This window comes from Haliotis rubra, unplaced genomic scaffold, assembly GCF_003918875.1.
Source record: "Haliotis rubra isolate DU_JTF1 unplaced genomic scaffold, ASM391887v1 Scf1185, whole genome shotgun sequence".
In the NCBI taxonomy this organism is placed as follows: Eukaryota; Metazoa; Mollusca; class Gastropoda; order Lepetellida; family Haliotidae; genus Haliotis; species Haliotis rubra.
In genome coordinates this window covers 141,598-157,842 of record NW_025765098.1, presented here as the reverse complement: position 1 = coordinate 157,842, position 16,245 = coordinate 141,598, and the positions used below count along the sequence as shown (strand labels likewise).

At 37.9% G+C, this 16,245-nt stretch overlaps 1 protein-coding gene across 2 annotated transcripts in view; it reads right to left on the bottom strand.

The window, feature by feature from the left end:
• LOC124259926 (anosmin-1-like) overlaps window positions 1-16,245 on the bottom strand; it is a 71,133-nt gene that overhangs the window by 17,592 nt on the left and 37,296 nt on the right. For both annotated transcript variants that reach the window (XM_046694155.1, XM_046694159.1), the window contains exon 2: window positions 1,720-1,791. In XM_046694155.1, coding sequence (XP_046550111.1) covers window positions 1,720-1,791 — 72 coding nt within the window. The remainder of the gene's footprint in view (window positions 1-1,719; window positions 1,792-16,245) is intronic.

Sequence of the window (16,245 nt, the reverse complement as noted above, 5' to 3'; positions counted from 1 at the left end):
AACTGTATTGTCCTTTGCATGTTTATGCACATTCTATACAGGAACTGTATTGTCCTTTGCATGTTTTTGCACATTCTATACAGGAACTATATTTCTATTGCATGTTTATGTACATTCTATACAGAAACTGTATTGTCCTTTGCATGTTTATGCACATTCTATACAGGAACTGTATTGTCCTTTGGATGTTTATGCACATTCTATTCTGGAACTATATTTCTATTGCATGTTTATGCACATTCTATACGGGAACTGTATTGTCCTTTGCATGTTTATGCACATTCTACACAGGAACTGTATTGTCCTTTGCATGTTTTTGCACATTCTATACAGGAACTGTATTGTCCTTTGCATGTTTTTGCACATTCTATACAGGAACTATATTTCTATTGCATGTTTATGTACATTCTATACAGAAACTGTATTGTCCTTTGCATGTTTATGCACATTCTATACAGGAACTGTATTGTCCTTTGCATGTTGATGTACATTCTATATAGGAACTGTATTGTCCTTTGCATGTTTATGTACATTCTATATAGGAACTGTATTGTTCTTTGCATGCTTATGTACATTCTATACAGGAACTGTATTGTCCTTTGGATCTTTATGCACATTCTATTCTGGAACTATATTTCTATTGCATGTTTATGCACATTCTATACGGGAACTGTATTGTCCTTTGCATGTTTATGCACATTCTATACAGGAACTGTATTGTCCTTTGCATGTTTATGTACATTCTATACAGGAACTGTATTGTCCTTTGCATGTTTATGCACATTCTATACAGGAACTGTATTGTCCTTTGCATGTTTATGTACATTCTATATAGGAACTGTATTGTTCTTTGCATGCTTATGTACATTCTATACAGGAACTGTATTGTCCTTTGGATGTTTATGCACATTCTATTCTGGAACTATATTTCTATTGCATGTTTATGTACATTCTATACGGGAACTGTATTGTCCTTTGCATGTTTATGCACATTCTATACAGGAACTGTATTGTCCTTTGCATGTTTTTGCACATTCTATACAGGAACTATATTTCTATTGCATGTTTATGCACATTCTAATCAGGAACTGTATTGTCCTTTGCATGTTTATGCACTTTCTATACAGGAGCTATATTGTCCTTTGCATGTTTTTGCACATTCTATACAGAAACTGTATTGTCCTTTGCATGTTTTTGCACATTCTATACAGGAACTATATTTCTATTGCATGTTTATGTACATTCTATACAGAAACTGTATTGTCCTTTGCATGTTTATGCACATTCTATACAGGAACTGTATTGTCCTTTGCATGTTTATGTACATTCTATATAGGAACTGTATTGTCCTTTGCATGTTTATGCACATTCTATATAGGAACTGTATTGTCCTTTGCATGTTTATGCACATTCTACACAGGTTTGTATTGTCCTTTGCATGTTTATGTACATTCTATACAGGAACTGTATTGTCCTTTGCACGTTTTTGCACATTCTATACAGGAGCTATATTGTCCTTTGCATGTTTATGTACATTCTATACAGGAACTATATTTCTATTGCATGTTTATGCACATTCTACACAGGAACTGTATTGTCCTTTGCATGTTTATGCATTCTTCTGTATATGCATGAAATCGTATCCAATATAATCACCAACATTATGATGAATCATAACATTTTTACACACAGGTGTCCCAACTGCTGGGTATTACTTACAGTTTTGCAGTCTCTGATTTTCTGGCAATTTCTTATCAAATTTGAAGATCCAGTCCTTGTCCTGTTTGGGTTCTGAAACCGAAAGTTGGACACTTAAAGATAATTGTGTGAATGTCAACATGTTAGATTTAAAGAAAAGACACAAAAATCCATGTTCAGCTACTAGTAGTTACAAAAGTAAAGATGTAATAGACTTTTGAAACCAAGAGACATTTTTGATTAAATAATAAATTTATTGACAGCATTTCTTGACAATGGTTCCATTTATTACATACTTTCAAAACAAATTGAACATTTTGAAAATGACAATCATGAACCTCAAGATGTTGACAAAACCTTCATTCCCACAACAAGCCAATCAGCTTATACCCTGATATACGTGAAATGTACATTTGACACATAAAGACAGCCAAGACAAAAGACACCCTTGCCATACTCCCTGTACCTAAGTATTCAAATGGATATGTTTGAAAAAGTAAATTACATCATGTCAAGAGCACACTATAACAACAGCCTTCTGAAATCCCTAAATACACCACCAATCTGCACCAAGCATAACCTCAAGTGCTTGTAATCAAAAGTCTATGACTCTGGTGCATTACAGATGCAAAAACCCTGTATGTTTATAGTGAATAAAGACAATGTATACACTGGTGCGCTGTCCTGATTGTATATTTGAGAGAGCTGTGGCAAACAGCGCCACAAGTGTCACCAACAACCTCCTCCAGATGCAAACAATACTCTTACCCTAATATCCCATGCCTAGTAACAGCTGGAAGGTAAATATATGCCATACTCACTGGACAGCATGCTAAAGTTCTTGGACACTCTTTCTTCAAGATGTTATGGAGTATTATACACCAAATGGGGTATTATATATTGTTTGTTCTACAATTTCAAGCAGTACAGTACATGCATGTGATAGACCTAGTGATTTACTTGCAATAACTTTTATCAAATTTCCTCACAAAACTCAGTGAGTGTTTTGTTACATGGCTGTAAGCATTAAGAATGACCATTAAACTACTAGAGCTGATAAGAAGGAAATTCAAACTGACTACAATTATCATCTTCACTGTACAATGCCATTTCCATGTATGCCAGGGGACACTTATTAAGATGTTAAGGTATCTGCTTTTAGATGTAAGATGTAAAGGTATCTGCTTTTAGATGTACGATAGTTGCTTTTAGATGCAAGATGTTAAGGTATATGATTTTAGATGTAAAATGTAAAGGTATTTGCTTTTAGATGTAAGATAGTTGCTTTTAGATGCAAGATGTTAAGGTATCTGCTTTTAGATGCAAGATGTTAAGGTATATGATTTTAGATGTAAGATGTTAAGGTAGTTGCTTTTAGATGTAAGATAGTTGCTTTTAGACGCAAGATGTTAAGGTATATGATTTTAGATGTAAGATGTTTAGGTAGTTGCTTTTAGATGTAAGATAGTTGCTTTTAGATGCAAGATGTTAAGGTATCTGCTTTTAGATGCAAGATGTTAAGGTATATGATTTTAGATGCAAGATGTTAAGGTATATGATTTTAGATGTAAGATGTTTATGTAGTTGCTTTTAGATGTAAGACGTTAAGGTATATGATTTTAGATGCAAGATGTTAAGGTATATGATTTTAGATGTAAGATGTTTAGGTAGTTGCTTTTAGATGCAAGATGTTAAGGTATATGATTTTAGATGCAAGATGTTAAGGTATATGATTTTAGATGTAAGATGTTAAGGTATATGATTTTAGATGTAAGATGTTTAGGTAGTTGCTTTTAGATGCAAGATGTTAAGGTATATGATTTTAGATGTAAGATGTTAAGGTAGTTGCTTTTAGATGCAAGATGTTAAGGTATATGATTTTAGATGTAAGATGTTAAGGTAGTTGCTTTTAGATGCAAGATGTTAAGGTATATGATTTTAGATGCAAGATGTTAAGGTATATGATTTTAGATGTAAGATAGGTGCTTTTAGATGCAAGATGTTAAGGTATATGATTTTAGATGCAAGATGTTAAGGTATATGATTTTAGATGCAAGATGTTAAGGTATATGATTTTAGATGTAAGATGTTAAGGTATATGATTTTAGATGTAAGATGTTTAGGTAGTTGCTTTTAGATGTAAGATAGTTGCTTTTAGATGCAAGATGTTAAGGTATATGATTTTAGATGCAAGATGTTAAGGTATATGATTTTAGATGCAAGATGTTAAGGTATATGATTTTAGATGTAAGATGTTAAGGTATATGATTTTAGATGCAAGATGTTAAGGTATATGATTTTAGATGTAAGATGTTAAGGTATATGATTTTAGATGCAAGATGTTAAGGTATATGATTTTAGATGTAAGATGTTAAGGTATATGATTTTAGATGCAAGATGTTAAGGTATATGATTTTAGATGCAAGATGTTAAGGTATATGATTTAGATGCAAGATGTTAAGGTATATGATTTTAGATGTAAGATGTTAAGGTATATGATTTTAGATGCAAGATGTTAAGGTATATGATTTTAGATGCAAGATGTTAAGGTATATGATTTTAGATGTAAGATGTTAAGGTATATTATTTTAGATGTAAGATGTTAAGGTATATGATTTTAGATGTAAGATGTTAAGGTATATGATTTTAGATGTAAGATGTTAAGGTATATGATTTTAGATGTAAGATGTTAAAGGTCACATGCAACATAAAACACAACTTTGCAGATTCTGATACCTTTCGGTATGGACTTACCGAAACAAATCATCAAAAATGCAAATTCAACTTATAAAGTTGAAAAATAACGTGATGAAAAAAACCGCGCGAAATCGGAGTTCATACGTTTCACTAATTTTCCCCAGACTTTTCTGGGGAAAACGGGTTTCAACAGCTGGGCTGCGCTCATAGCACGTGCGCAGTGAAATAGGTTCGCGCAGCTTGGAAGCGGGTTGTCCGGTGAATACTCGGTGAAGGCTTTGGTGTGAGCTATTTTTCTAATGTTTCGTTGATATCTCACAGGCACGAGCTTTTTATATGTTATGACAGTAAATTAACTGTTTATATAATTTCACCACACGTTCTTCTTACCGAGTCACTTTCTCAGTTCGATACTTAAAAGCAATGTCATTATTTAGCGTTGACAGAATTTCTAACTGTGATATAGATATGTCGTTGTCACAGACAAAACTCAATGTCTTGTTTTATTGACACCTGTGTGTCTGCCTGCCTGTCTGCTAATGACAATATTCAATACACAACTGCGATCACTGACCACATGCAATTTGAACTTAACACCAATCAGGCTATACACCATAAACAAAATGCATTGATTTATGGCCCGAGTTCGGTCTCTGTCACATTATGTAATTACACAGACAGGCAGGTGTGATAGTTGAACACTTGACATGTTATGATGTCTGTTGATTGCAAAATGTTATACACAAAAAATGAGCATGTATTTACAAAACCCAACATCTCTACATATACACACACAATAAGCCGTGAGGGCATACGCAAATGAACCAGCCGTTACACTTGAGTGCACACCCACCCGCTCTGACTGGGTTCGGTATCCCGGCTGCTTCGTTTCTTGGGAAGTAAACCCAAGTACACAATATTGCACTTTTGATTTGCGATTGTATGCTTATAATTTTGTTTATATGTTTTTTCATAACCAGCAATGTATATTATATGTCACGAATAAGTGATAATTGTGTTTTAATTATGTTTGATTTTTTGGTTGCATGTGACCTTTAAGGTAGTTGCTTTTAGATGTAAGATAGTTGCTTTTAGATGCAAGATGTTAAGGTATATGATTTTAGATGTAAGATGTTAAGATAGTTGCTTTTAGATGTAAGATTGTTGCTTTTAGATGTAAGATGTTAAGGTATATGATTTTAGATGTAAAATGTAAAGGTATTTGCTTTTAGATGTAAGATAGTTGCTTTTAGATGCAAGATGTTAAGGTATCTGCTTTTAGATGCAAGATGTTAAGGTATATGATTTTAGATATAAGATGTTAAGGGTTGCTTTTAGATGTAAGATAGTTGCTTTTAGATGCAAGATGTTAAGGTATCTGCTTTTAGATGCAAGATGTTAAGGTATATGATTTTAGATGTAAGATGTAAAGGTATTTGCTTTTAGATGTAAGATAGTTGCTTTTAGATGTTAAGGTATCTGCTTTTAGATGTAAGATGTAAAGGTATTTGCTTTTAGATGCAAGTTGTTAAGGCATTTGCTTTTAGACGTAAGTGTGCCCAACTTGTCACTGACACAATATTATACGGTGCCAGTCATAGTTTAGGTGATGATATTTCACCACCTCTACAGAACAACATGGCCGACAGAAGCTACAAATGTCACAGCTATCTACACAACCTGCACCACAATATGGACAAGGGAAGGGTTTTCCTCTTTCTATTTTCATACCAACACTGCACAAAAGATGTAATAAAGTGGAAAATCTGCCTGTATGTGCTTTTAAAAGCTGCTAAATGTCAATTAAACCAGTGCTGAACATGGGTAATCTAGCAGTGTGGATCTCTAGCAAAGGAAATATCCTCTTCCTTGACAGCCTTCACAAACAAGGTGTTTAAAAATATTCACACAAAGAGAGCCAATGACTTGCAGATTTTGGAACAAAACACAATAAATTCTTTCTTTTCACTGCATTTTTACCAGATAAACATTTAACTATACATCACTGTAGCTTTAGAAGAATGAGATGATGTCGTGATTATGATCTATCAGAGGGTGTATTGTGTCCTCTCTATGGTCCATGTAACAAGCACATTGAACACGGAGCGTAACTGACACCTAAGAAGTTAAGAAGAGAAGTTCTATTTATTCAACAAAATTGGCAAAAAAGTGAAAGCGCTCTTCACCACCTACATAAATTTACATGAAAGAGTTACAGTGAAATGGGCAAGCTTATTCACATGACAACACCCAAGGAGTTACACTGTGGATGAATGCAACTGCGATTTGCAAGTCATCTTGTCGCATTGTGTTGTTTCAAGTGCATATTTTCGGAAATCTTACACCATCAATAATCACCCTCCCTTTACATTCCTAGACTGTGGAGCTTCTGACGCAAAACACATTAACTCTTCTGACAAGAGAGTATGATTTATCCCTTAGCTATTTACACACATGAATATAAACACAATTTGTACATCCCCCTCATCTTCAATCAATATTTATTTAAAGCGTGTCTCTGTTGCCATAAGCCCGGGGCATATGAAGGATGGTACATACTCATGATAAACACTGGAGTTGCGAGGCAATACTTGAGCAGTTCACTGACATGGACGAGTGTTCCATGACGAGGCAAATATGGCAGGCAGGTGAAGTGTGAATGTTGGCCCCCTCCTCATCCCATGTAGCAGGTGTCAGGGGTAGAACAGGTTCCAGGAACACATATATGCTGCCCTTTACCCTCATCAACTGTGGCAGGTGTTGGGAATAAACAGGTACCTGGAGCCATCTGCTTTCATCACATCTGAGGAGCGTGTGGAGAGAAGAGGTACCAGGGACCTGTGCATGTTGCCATTTGCTTTCATCATATCTGAGGAGTGTGTGGAGCGAAGAGGTACCAGGAACCTATGCATGTTGCCATCTGCTTTCATCACATCTGTGGAGTGTGGAGAGAAGAGGTACCAGGAACCTGTAATATGTTGCCATTTGCTTTCATCACATCTGAGAAGTGTGTGGAGAGAAGAGGTACCAGGAACCTGTGACATGTTGCCATTTGCTTTCATCACATCTGTGGAGTATGTGGAGAGAAGAGGTACCAGGAACATGTGACATGTTGCCATCTGCCTTCAACACATCTGTGGAGTGTGTGGAGAGAAGAGGTACCAGGAACCCGTGACATGTTGCCATCTGCCTTCATCACATCTGTGGAGTGTGGAGAGAAGAGGTACCAGGAACCTGTGACATGTTGCCATTTGCTTTCAACACATCTGTGGAGCGTGGAGAGAAGAGGTACCAGGAACCTGTGACATGTTGCCATTTGCTTTCAACACATCTGAGGAGTGTGTGGAGAGAAGAGGTACCAAGAACCTATGACATGTTGCCATCTGCCTTCATCACATCTGTGGAGCGTGTGGAGAGAAGAGGTACCAGGAACCTGTAACATGTTGCCATTTGCTTTCATCACATCTGAGGAGTGTGGAGAGAAGTGGTACCAGGAACTTGTGACATGTTGCCATCTGCCTTCATCACATCTGAGGAGTGTGTGGAGAGAAGAGGTACCAGGAACCTGTACATGTTGCCATCTGCTTTCATCACATCTGAGGAGTGTGGAGAGAAGAGGTACCAGGAACCTGTGACATGTTGCCATCTGCCTTCATCACATCTGAGGAGTGTGGAGAGAAGTGGTACCAGGAACTTGTGACATGTTGCCATCTGCCTTCATCACATCTGAGGAGCGTGTGGAGAGAAGAGGTACCAGGAACCTGTGATGGTACCATCTGCCTTCATCACATCTGTGGCGTGTGGAGAGAAGTGGTACCAGGAACCTGTGACATGTTGCCATCTGCCTTCATCACATCTGTGGAGTGTGGAGAGAAGAGGTACCAGGAAGCTGTGACATGTTGCCATCTGCTTTCATCACATCTGAGGAGCGTGTGGAGAGAAGAGGTGCCAGGAACCTATGCATGTTGCCATCTGCTTTCATCACATCTGAGGAGTGTGTGGAGAGAAGAGGTACCAGGAACCTATGCATGTTGCCATCTGCTTTCATCACATCTGAGGAGTGTGTGGAGAGAAGAGGTACCAGGAACCTATGCATGTTGCCATCTGCTTTCATCACATCTGTGGAGTGTGTGGAGAGAAGAGGTACCAGGAACCTATGCATGTTGCCATCTGCTTTCATCACATCTGAGGAGTGTGTGGAGAGAAGAGGTACCAGGAACCTATGCATGTTGCCATCTGCTTTCATCACATCTGTGGAGTGTGTGGATAGAAGAGGTACCAGGAACCTGTGACATGGTGCCATCTGCCTTCATCACATCTGTGGAGTGTGTGGAGAGAAGAGGTACCAGGAACCTGTGACATGTTGCCATCTGCCTTCATCACATCTGAGGAGTGTGATGAGAGAAGAGGTGCCATGAACCTGTGATGGTGCCATCTACCTTCATCACATCTGTGGAGTGTGTGGAGAGAAGAGGTACCAGGAACATGTGACATGTTGCCATTTGCCTTCATCACATCTGTGGAGTGTGTGGAGAGAAGAGGTGCCATGAACCTGTGATGGTGCCATCTACCTTCATCACATCTGTGGAGTGTGTGGAGAGAAGAGGTACCAGGAACATGTGACATGTTGCCATCTGCCTTCATCACATCTGTGGAGTGTGTGGAGAGAAGAGGTACCAGGAACATGTGACATATTGCCATCTGCCTTCATCACATCTGTGGAGTGTGTGGAGAGAAGAGGTACCAGGAACCTGTGACATGTTGCCATCTGCCTTCATCACATCTGAGGAGTGTGATGAGAGAAGAGGTGCCATGAACCTGTGATGGTGCCATCTACCTTCATCACATCTGTGGAGTGTGTGGAGAGAAGAGGTACCAGGAACATGTGACATGTTGCCATCTGCCTTCATCACATCTGTGGAGTGTGTGGAGAGAAGAGGTACCAGGAACATGTGACATGTTTCCATCTGCTTTCATCACATCTGAGGAGTGTATGGAGAGAAGAGGTACCAGGAACCTGTGCATGTTGCCATCTGCCTTCATCACATCTGTGGAGTGTGTGGAGAGAAGTGGTACCAGGAACCTGTGACATCTTGCCATCTGCCTTCATCACATCTGTGGAGTGTGTGGAGAGAAGAGGTACCAGGAACCTGTGACATCTTGCCATCTGCTTTCATCACGTCTGTGGAGTGTGTGGAGAGAAGAGGTACCAGGAACCTGTGATGGTGCCATTTGCCTTCATCACATCTGTGGAGTGTGTGGAGAGAAGTGGTACCAGGAACCTGTGACATGTTGCCATCTGCCTTCATCACATCTGAGGAGTGTGTGGAGAGAAGAGGTGCCATGAACCTGTGACATGTTGCCATCTGCCTTCATCACATCTGAGGAGTGAGGAGAGAATAGATTCCAGGAACCTACGCATGTAATCTACACTTGTCAGACCTTAAGGAAGTCTGTGATAGAATAGGTGCAAAGATGCAGCTTGAATGGGGATGAGAAACTCAAAAACAACAACAGATACAAAGCAGTTCATTCCTTCACTCCATACATGCTCAGTGCATGTACATATAACCATCCCCAGGCACACATTTGTCTGATGAATGGACCAAAACCCTGTTATTATGTTAGCATCACCATATTTTTTATCAATGCTTCTGTCTTCAGTAACCCATGCTTATTGTAAGAGGCGACTAATGGGATTGGGCAGCCAGGCTCGCTGACTTGGTTGACAACATGTCATCGTGTCCCAATTGCATAGATTGATGCTCATGCTGTTGATCACTGGATTGTCTGGTCAGCACTCTTATTTACAGACCGCTGCCATATAGCTGGAATACTGCTGAGGGTGGTGTTAAACAACAACCAATCAATCAATCAATTGTGAAAAGAGTAGCTAAACAACTTCAGTTTCTTCAACACACTCTTTTCAAGACAACCAGCATGTCCAGCAAACAATCTACTTTGATTGGTAAACCTGTGGGGCAAGTGTATTTTGTCTAATTTTCACAAAGATTTCTTTTGAAAAAAATGCCCCTGGCTCCCCAGAACATCAAATGTTTTGTTGCTAAACATTTACTTTTTCATTCTAACAAACAATCTTAACCTTTCCCTTCACTGCCTGCAATAACAATCTAGCTCAGAACTCTCCTTTATATCCCTTAGCAGTACATTAAGAAAAGGGAAAGTTATTTGCAAAGACAAAATCAAGAAACACCCATCAGTTTACTTATCCCTTTCATCCCTTCATTCTTCATTTGAAAAATAAAATCATAAATGGATTTAGAATTTGACAATTCCTTTTGCAGTAAATTTCCTATTAGAAAAAAAAAGTTTTTGGCAATTCCTTTACCCTAATTTAATAACATTTGTAAAAGCAATCATATGAGCTCCAACTTATTTTGCACTGCAGAATTCCTGCAAGTATTCAAAATAGTTTAAAAAGCCTTCTAAAAAGCTTGTTCAGTCCAGAATCAATAAAACGTTTGTCAATATTGACTAAGCAATTCATGAACTATAATTAAAGCATGAAAGTTAAACATTTGGCCAGGTGAAACAGTAGGATTTCCATGAATCATCCAGGACTTGGGGCCACAACACAATGAACAATGTTTCTTCTTTTGTATCGATACAGTCTCAAGAATCAATATGTATAAAAGTGAAAGCCGATATGACAAGTTTGTGTTGATCAAACACAAGGTAGAAACCGCAACACTGCAAACAACATTAGCTTAAGTCTTGCGTCAGGGTATTGATTATTTTCATTCAGATGTCCGCGCAAGATCAGAGTATAAATACAGGTGAACTGACTTACAGTAATGGAAAGTATAGTTGCTGACATCTGACATCATTGGATTAACTACACAATACAGCTATTGCCTTTTCTAAAAGATTATATGTTGATTTTCAAATAACATAATACCTATTGCCATTTCACAAAGTTAATATGTAAAGTTTTTAAGATTGAGCACGGTTTATTTTTTAACAGCTGATTACATTCGCTGAGTGTTGTGACAACTGTAAACCTACATGTAGAAGATAAGTTACCTATTCTTTCACTTCATTTTAAGTCATATAATTGTTATTAGTGTCAGTATTAGTACAGTAGATTTGTAGTAAAGTTTCAAGTCGGCATGTTGCAGCTCACTGGCTTCAATTATCAGTACACAGTGAAGAAAGACTAAATTCTATCACTCAAAACTTCTTTCACATATTCGTTTAATTTTTAGAAGGGAAATATACCTTTAGTTGAAAGGTGTTTGCAAGTAATAGTGATAGTTTTATAACTAAAACAAAATGTTAGGGTCTATTTGAGGTGTGAAAAATATGACATATCGCAGATCTGCCATTGAAATACTACAGGGCGTTGTTTGAATGTTTCTAGTTATTGTTCTAAAACATCTTTCACATTCACCTTTAATTTTTATGAGGGGAATATACCATCAGGTGAAAGGTGTTTGCAAGTAATAGTGATAATTTTATAATTTAAAAAAATTTGTTAGGGTGTATTTGAGGTGTGTGAAAAATATGACATATCGCCGATCTGTTCTGATCCGCCATTGATGCTTGTGATGCTTGAGTGTTATAGTTCTAAAACTTCTTTCTTTCTTGTTGATCTTAGTATTTGACAAAACTGGAAAGGTGTTTACAACGCTTTGTGATAGTTCTAAACTTTCTGTTTTTGAGGGGTGTGTGACAGTGTCAGTTAACATTCTGTCAATGTCCATGCCATTCCACACATGCAATAAGATATCTGAATTAATTACTAATGTACAAAATGTCTCAAAATAGAATTTTAAAAAAAGGACAGCTGATGTTAACACATGTGTTCTAGCGATAGTTTTGTGTTCTTTAACATGTTTGGGGAGGGATGGCCGTGGTGTATCATTTATTATTTCATTCATTCACATATGTATTTCTTTCTTTTGTTCTTTTTTTTTTTTTTTTTCATTCATTCACATATAATTCTTGCTCTTAATTCATTCATTCATTCATTGTAAAATTCCGACTGATACAATAAACTGGCTGAAGTACTGTTAAACGCAGCCGAAGTTGCGCTGGGAACGAACCAAGTCACTGTGTGCGTTGGAGCATGACGAGGCACATGCTAATTAGTACAAATGGTAAAAGAAAGGTATCCCTGTTGTAGAAAGCCCTGAAGCCATTTCTTAATGTTTACATGTGAATTTATAAATAAACACTATCCTCAAAGTGTTGTATAAAAGGGGATTTCATATCCATATGTACCCCATGATCTTTGTTCAATTGGGGTAGCCTAGTGGTTAAAGCATTTGCTCATCAGATGGAATATCTGAGCAAGGCCGGATACAGCTTTTTGAGAAAGGGGGTTGGGGGGGTTGCACACTATTGAGAAAGGAGGGCACCTGCACACTTTCATTTTCACGAGTTTAAATGGTCATCAGTGATGGAAATAACCCATTGCCCGACCTCCGAGTCCAGTGCATTTTTCTGTCGGGCAAGCAAATTTGTATATCACACTGTACCAGTGTCCAGTTGACTTTCCAATGTTAATTATGTTGTTTATTTAAAAAATCAGCAAGAAAACGGTCGGTATAGTGGAAAAATTATCAGACCAAGTAACTTTACATTTGCCACTATACCAGAGTACACTATCAATTTTAAAGTTATTTCCACCCCTGGTCATTTAATAAACTTTCAGGACAAAAGGGTGTGTGTGTGTGTGTGTGCGCACCCCTGCACCCCCCTTCTGGATCTGCCTATGCTGAGTTCAATAGCCCGCATGGGTACAATGTGTGAAGCCCATTTCTGATGTCCCCACAATATTGCTGAAATATTGCTAAAAGCGGCATAAAAGTAAACTCACTCACTTTCCTTGTTCAAGGACACATGGGACTCATCACCAACAAACTCCCATACCCTGAACCAAGCCTTCACTACACAAACATGACTAATGTGTGCCACCATGTTTACTATACAGCTGCCACAGGGTAATGATCACCAACAAAACTTCTCTTTCCATCCGAGTGGTGACGGACTTGCTGCAACATTGAGTCCAGTCAATGGAGTCAGCTGGTGGAACTAGCTTTATGGAGGTGCCTTGATCAACCTCATGCAGATCATTCATAAAGTCCAACATTTTTTGAGTAGCAAGTTGTTGTCATGTCGTAAGTCTTCTAGTTCTTAGTAGAGTTTTGTCGCAAGTTGTTGTCATGTCGTAAGTCTTCTAGTTCTTAGGAGAGTCTTGTCGTCTCATGCATCATGTTTATATGTACTTTGATGTTCAAATCTCAATTTTAAGACCGCCTCCGTGGTGTAGTGGTTAGAGCGTCCGCCCGGAGAGCGGAAGGTCGCGGGTTCGATCCCGGACCGCGTCATACCAAAAGACGTTAAAATATGGTACTTGTTGGTCCCTGCCTGGCGCTCGGCATTAATGGGTACAAGGACTGGTCAGCTCAGAGTCAGTATAATGTGTCTGAGTGGGGTATTCATGCTTCACTGTAGCATGGTATCTCAGTGGGCTAGCACTATAAAAAAACTAGCTTAAGTCTGGGCTAGTATTAGCAGCCGCACATACACATACACACGCATGCACGTCGTCATATGACTGAAATTGGGTTTAATGTCGTGCTTGAGAATATTTCGCTCATATGACGACGTGCATGCGTGTGTATGTGTATGTGCGAAATATTCTCAAGCACGACGTTAAACCCAATTTCACCTCACCTCACCTCAATTTTAAATCAGGGGCAGTGGTGTAGCCTAATGCCGGGTTCGAATCCCCACATGGGCACAATGTGTGACGCCCATTTATGGTGTCCTCCGCCGTGATATTGCTGGAATATTGCTAAAAGTGGCATAAAACCCAACTCACTCACTCACTCAATTTTAAATCAAATGTGTGTGCATAAGATGAGCCATAGTGAGTATAGGGATCAATTCTAACCCAGATCTACACAGGATTTCTGGTTTATTAACATCACAATCACTGGATGTAGGTTTCAATGTCTCAGTGTTTAATGCCTTAAAGTTAGAATCACCATAAAGATAGAAACATGTTCATGTATTTGAAATAATGTTTGGCATTTAAGCAAACCCACATTTCACAATCACCGAAACATGTTCCTGATGTGTGGGATCAAAATTGCTGCTAAATCCACTCAAGTCAGGGCACAGAGTTACATGCCCTTAGATATGCCAGGATCCTGTTATCAAGGTCTGAATCCGAAATTCACCTTGTTTATGATTCTAATTTTTCCAGCACCCAGAGATGCCAATCCCAATGTGTTGCAAACAGTAGTTTCAAGGATCACAATTAGTAGTTTGACCATAAAATTAGTAGTCAACTAAATACTTAAAATCGCAAAGGTATTGAAATCAGCTTCAGATTTCTGATACACAATTTTGCTAAAATTACGTTTGTTACTTGCAATGATTCCAGATGATATGTCATTAAATTTGATGAAAGGAAGGTAGGTGAAATCTGAAAATGTATTTAATCGACGAAAATATATGTTTTTGTCTATACATTCGATTTCTAATGAATTTTCTTCAAATTTAGTAGAATTTCTAGTGCAATCGTATTGGCGTAGTTTGAGGCTACGACTAGCAACTATGATAACTTTGCAGAGGTTGGCAAAATCAAATCTTTCCAAATCAACATGATATGTTTTAATACACCAGAAATACCGTTTAAAGCTGTGTAAACCCCATGTCAGTTACTCACTCTTTGGGGTCTGTTAATAATGTACTATTTTGAACATAATACCGAAAGACTCATGTATTCAGAGGGCACAAAAAGATATGACATTAATCTTCAGTAAAATCCTACAACACCCTGTCTGAGATTAAAGCACAACAGTATTTGATAACACATCTGCTCTGCAAGGGGTGGCTAGTTCCTATTGGTGGGTGCCCTGATTCAAACAGAACAATTCAATCGAAGCAATTTCTAAGGCCTATTCTTGAGAGTTCGTCAATGCAATATCACTGCAATACTGTGTAAAAGAGCATATCAGAATGTCTGATCTGACATGCCACAGAGTGTACGTGACCTCATGGCAATATTTCAAACTCTGTCAGATGTCTTGAGGATGTAATTCATTACAAAAGACAACTAAATGCTCATTTTGTATTTACTTTAGGTTCACAGGAGTATAGGATATTCTTCTGAGTATAGTTTTAAAAGAGCAGACTTTCACATCCTTAATGTAAATTACAGTCAGTACATCTCATTTCTTCTTGTCCGAAATGGGTACCCGGTGGGATAAGTCATGTGACTATTAACCTTCTAGACTATTAACCTTCTAGCACCTCAGCTTATTGGTTATCGAGTAATAATAACAGCTCTTTGAGCATATCCCTGTGACATGGAAAGGCTCTATAGAAATGGCCTATTATTTATCATTATTATGTCCAGACGTCTGGATGCAAATAACTTAAAAAACACATAAAGCAGGAAGCATTGTTTTTATTAAAATAAACAGTTTACCTGTCCTTCATAATGATGTATAGATTCTTGTGTTTAAATTAGCTTTTTAGATGCTCCAAGACTATGTTACATGAGGGTGTCTGGGTGTTGTACTCTTCTCCCTAGGCACCCTGTCTGACTACTCTTCTGACTATTAATTTGATAACTATCAAATTATGCTGACAAAAGGCCTAACAAAACAACAAAATGGTTCCCATCCAATCAGAATCCCACATGTAAATAATGTTGTTGATGGCTATTATATTTTCTTTGAGTGAAATATTTAGAAGTTGGTGAATCAGATAAGGACAAACTTTATGGATGAACAAGTTCTTTATTCGGATGATGCGACGTTTCGATACACATTCTTGTATCATTGTCAAGCAAGTATGTCAAGCTATTTC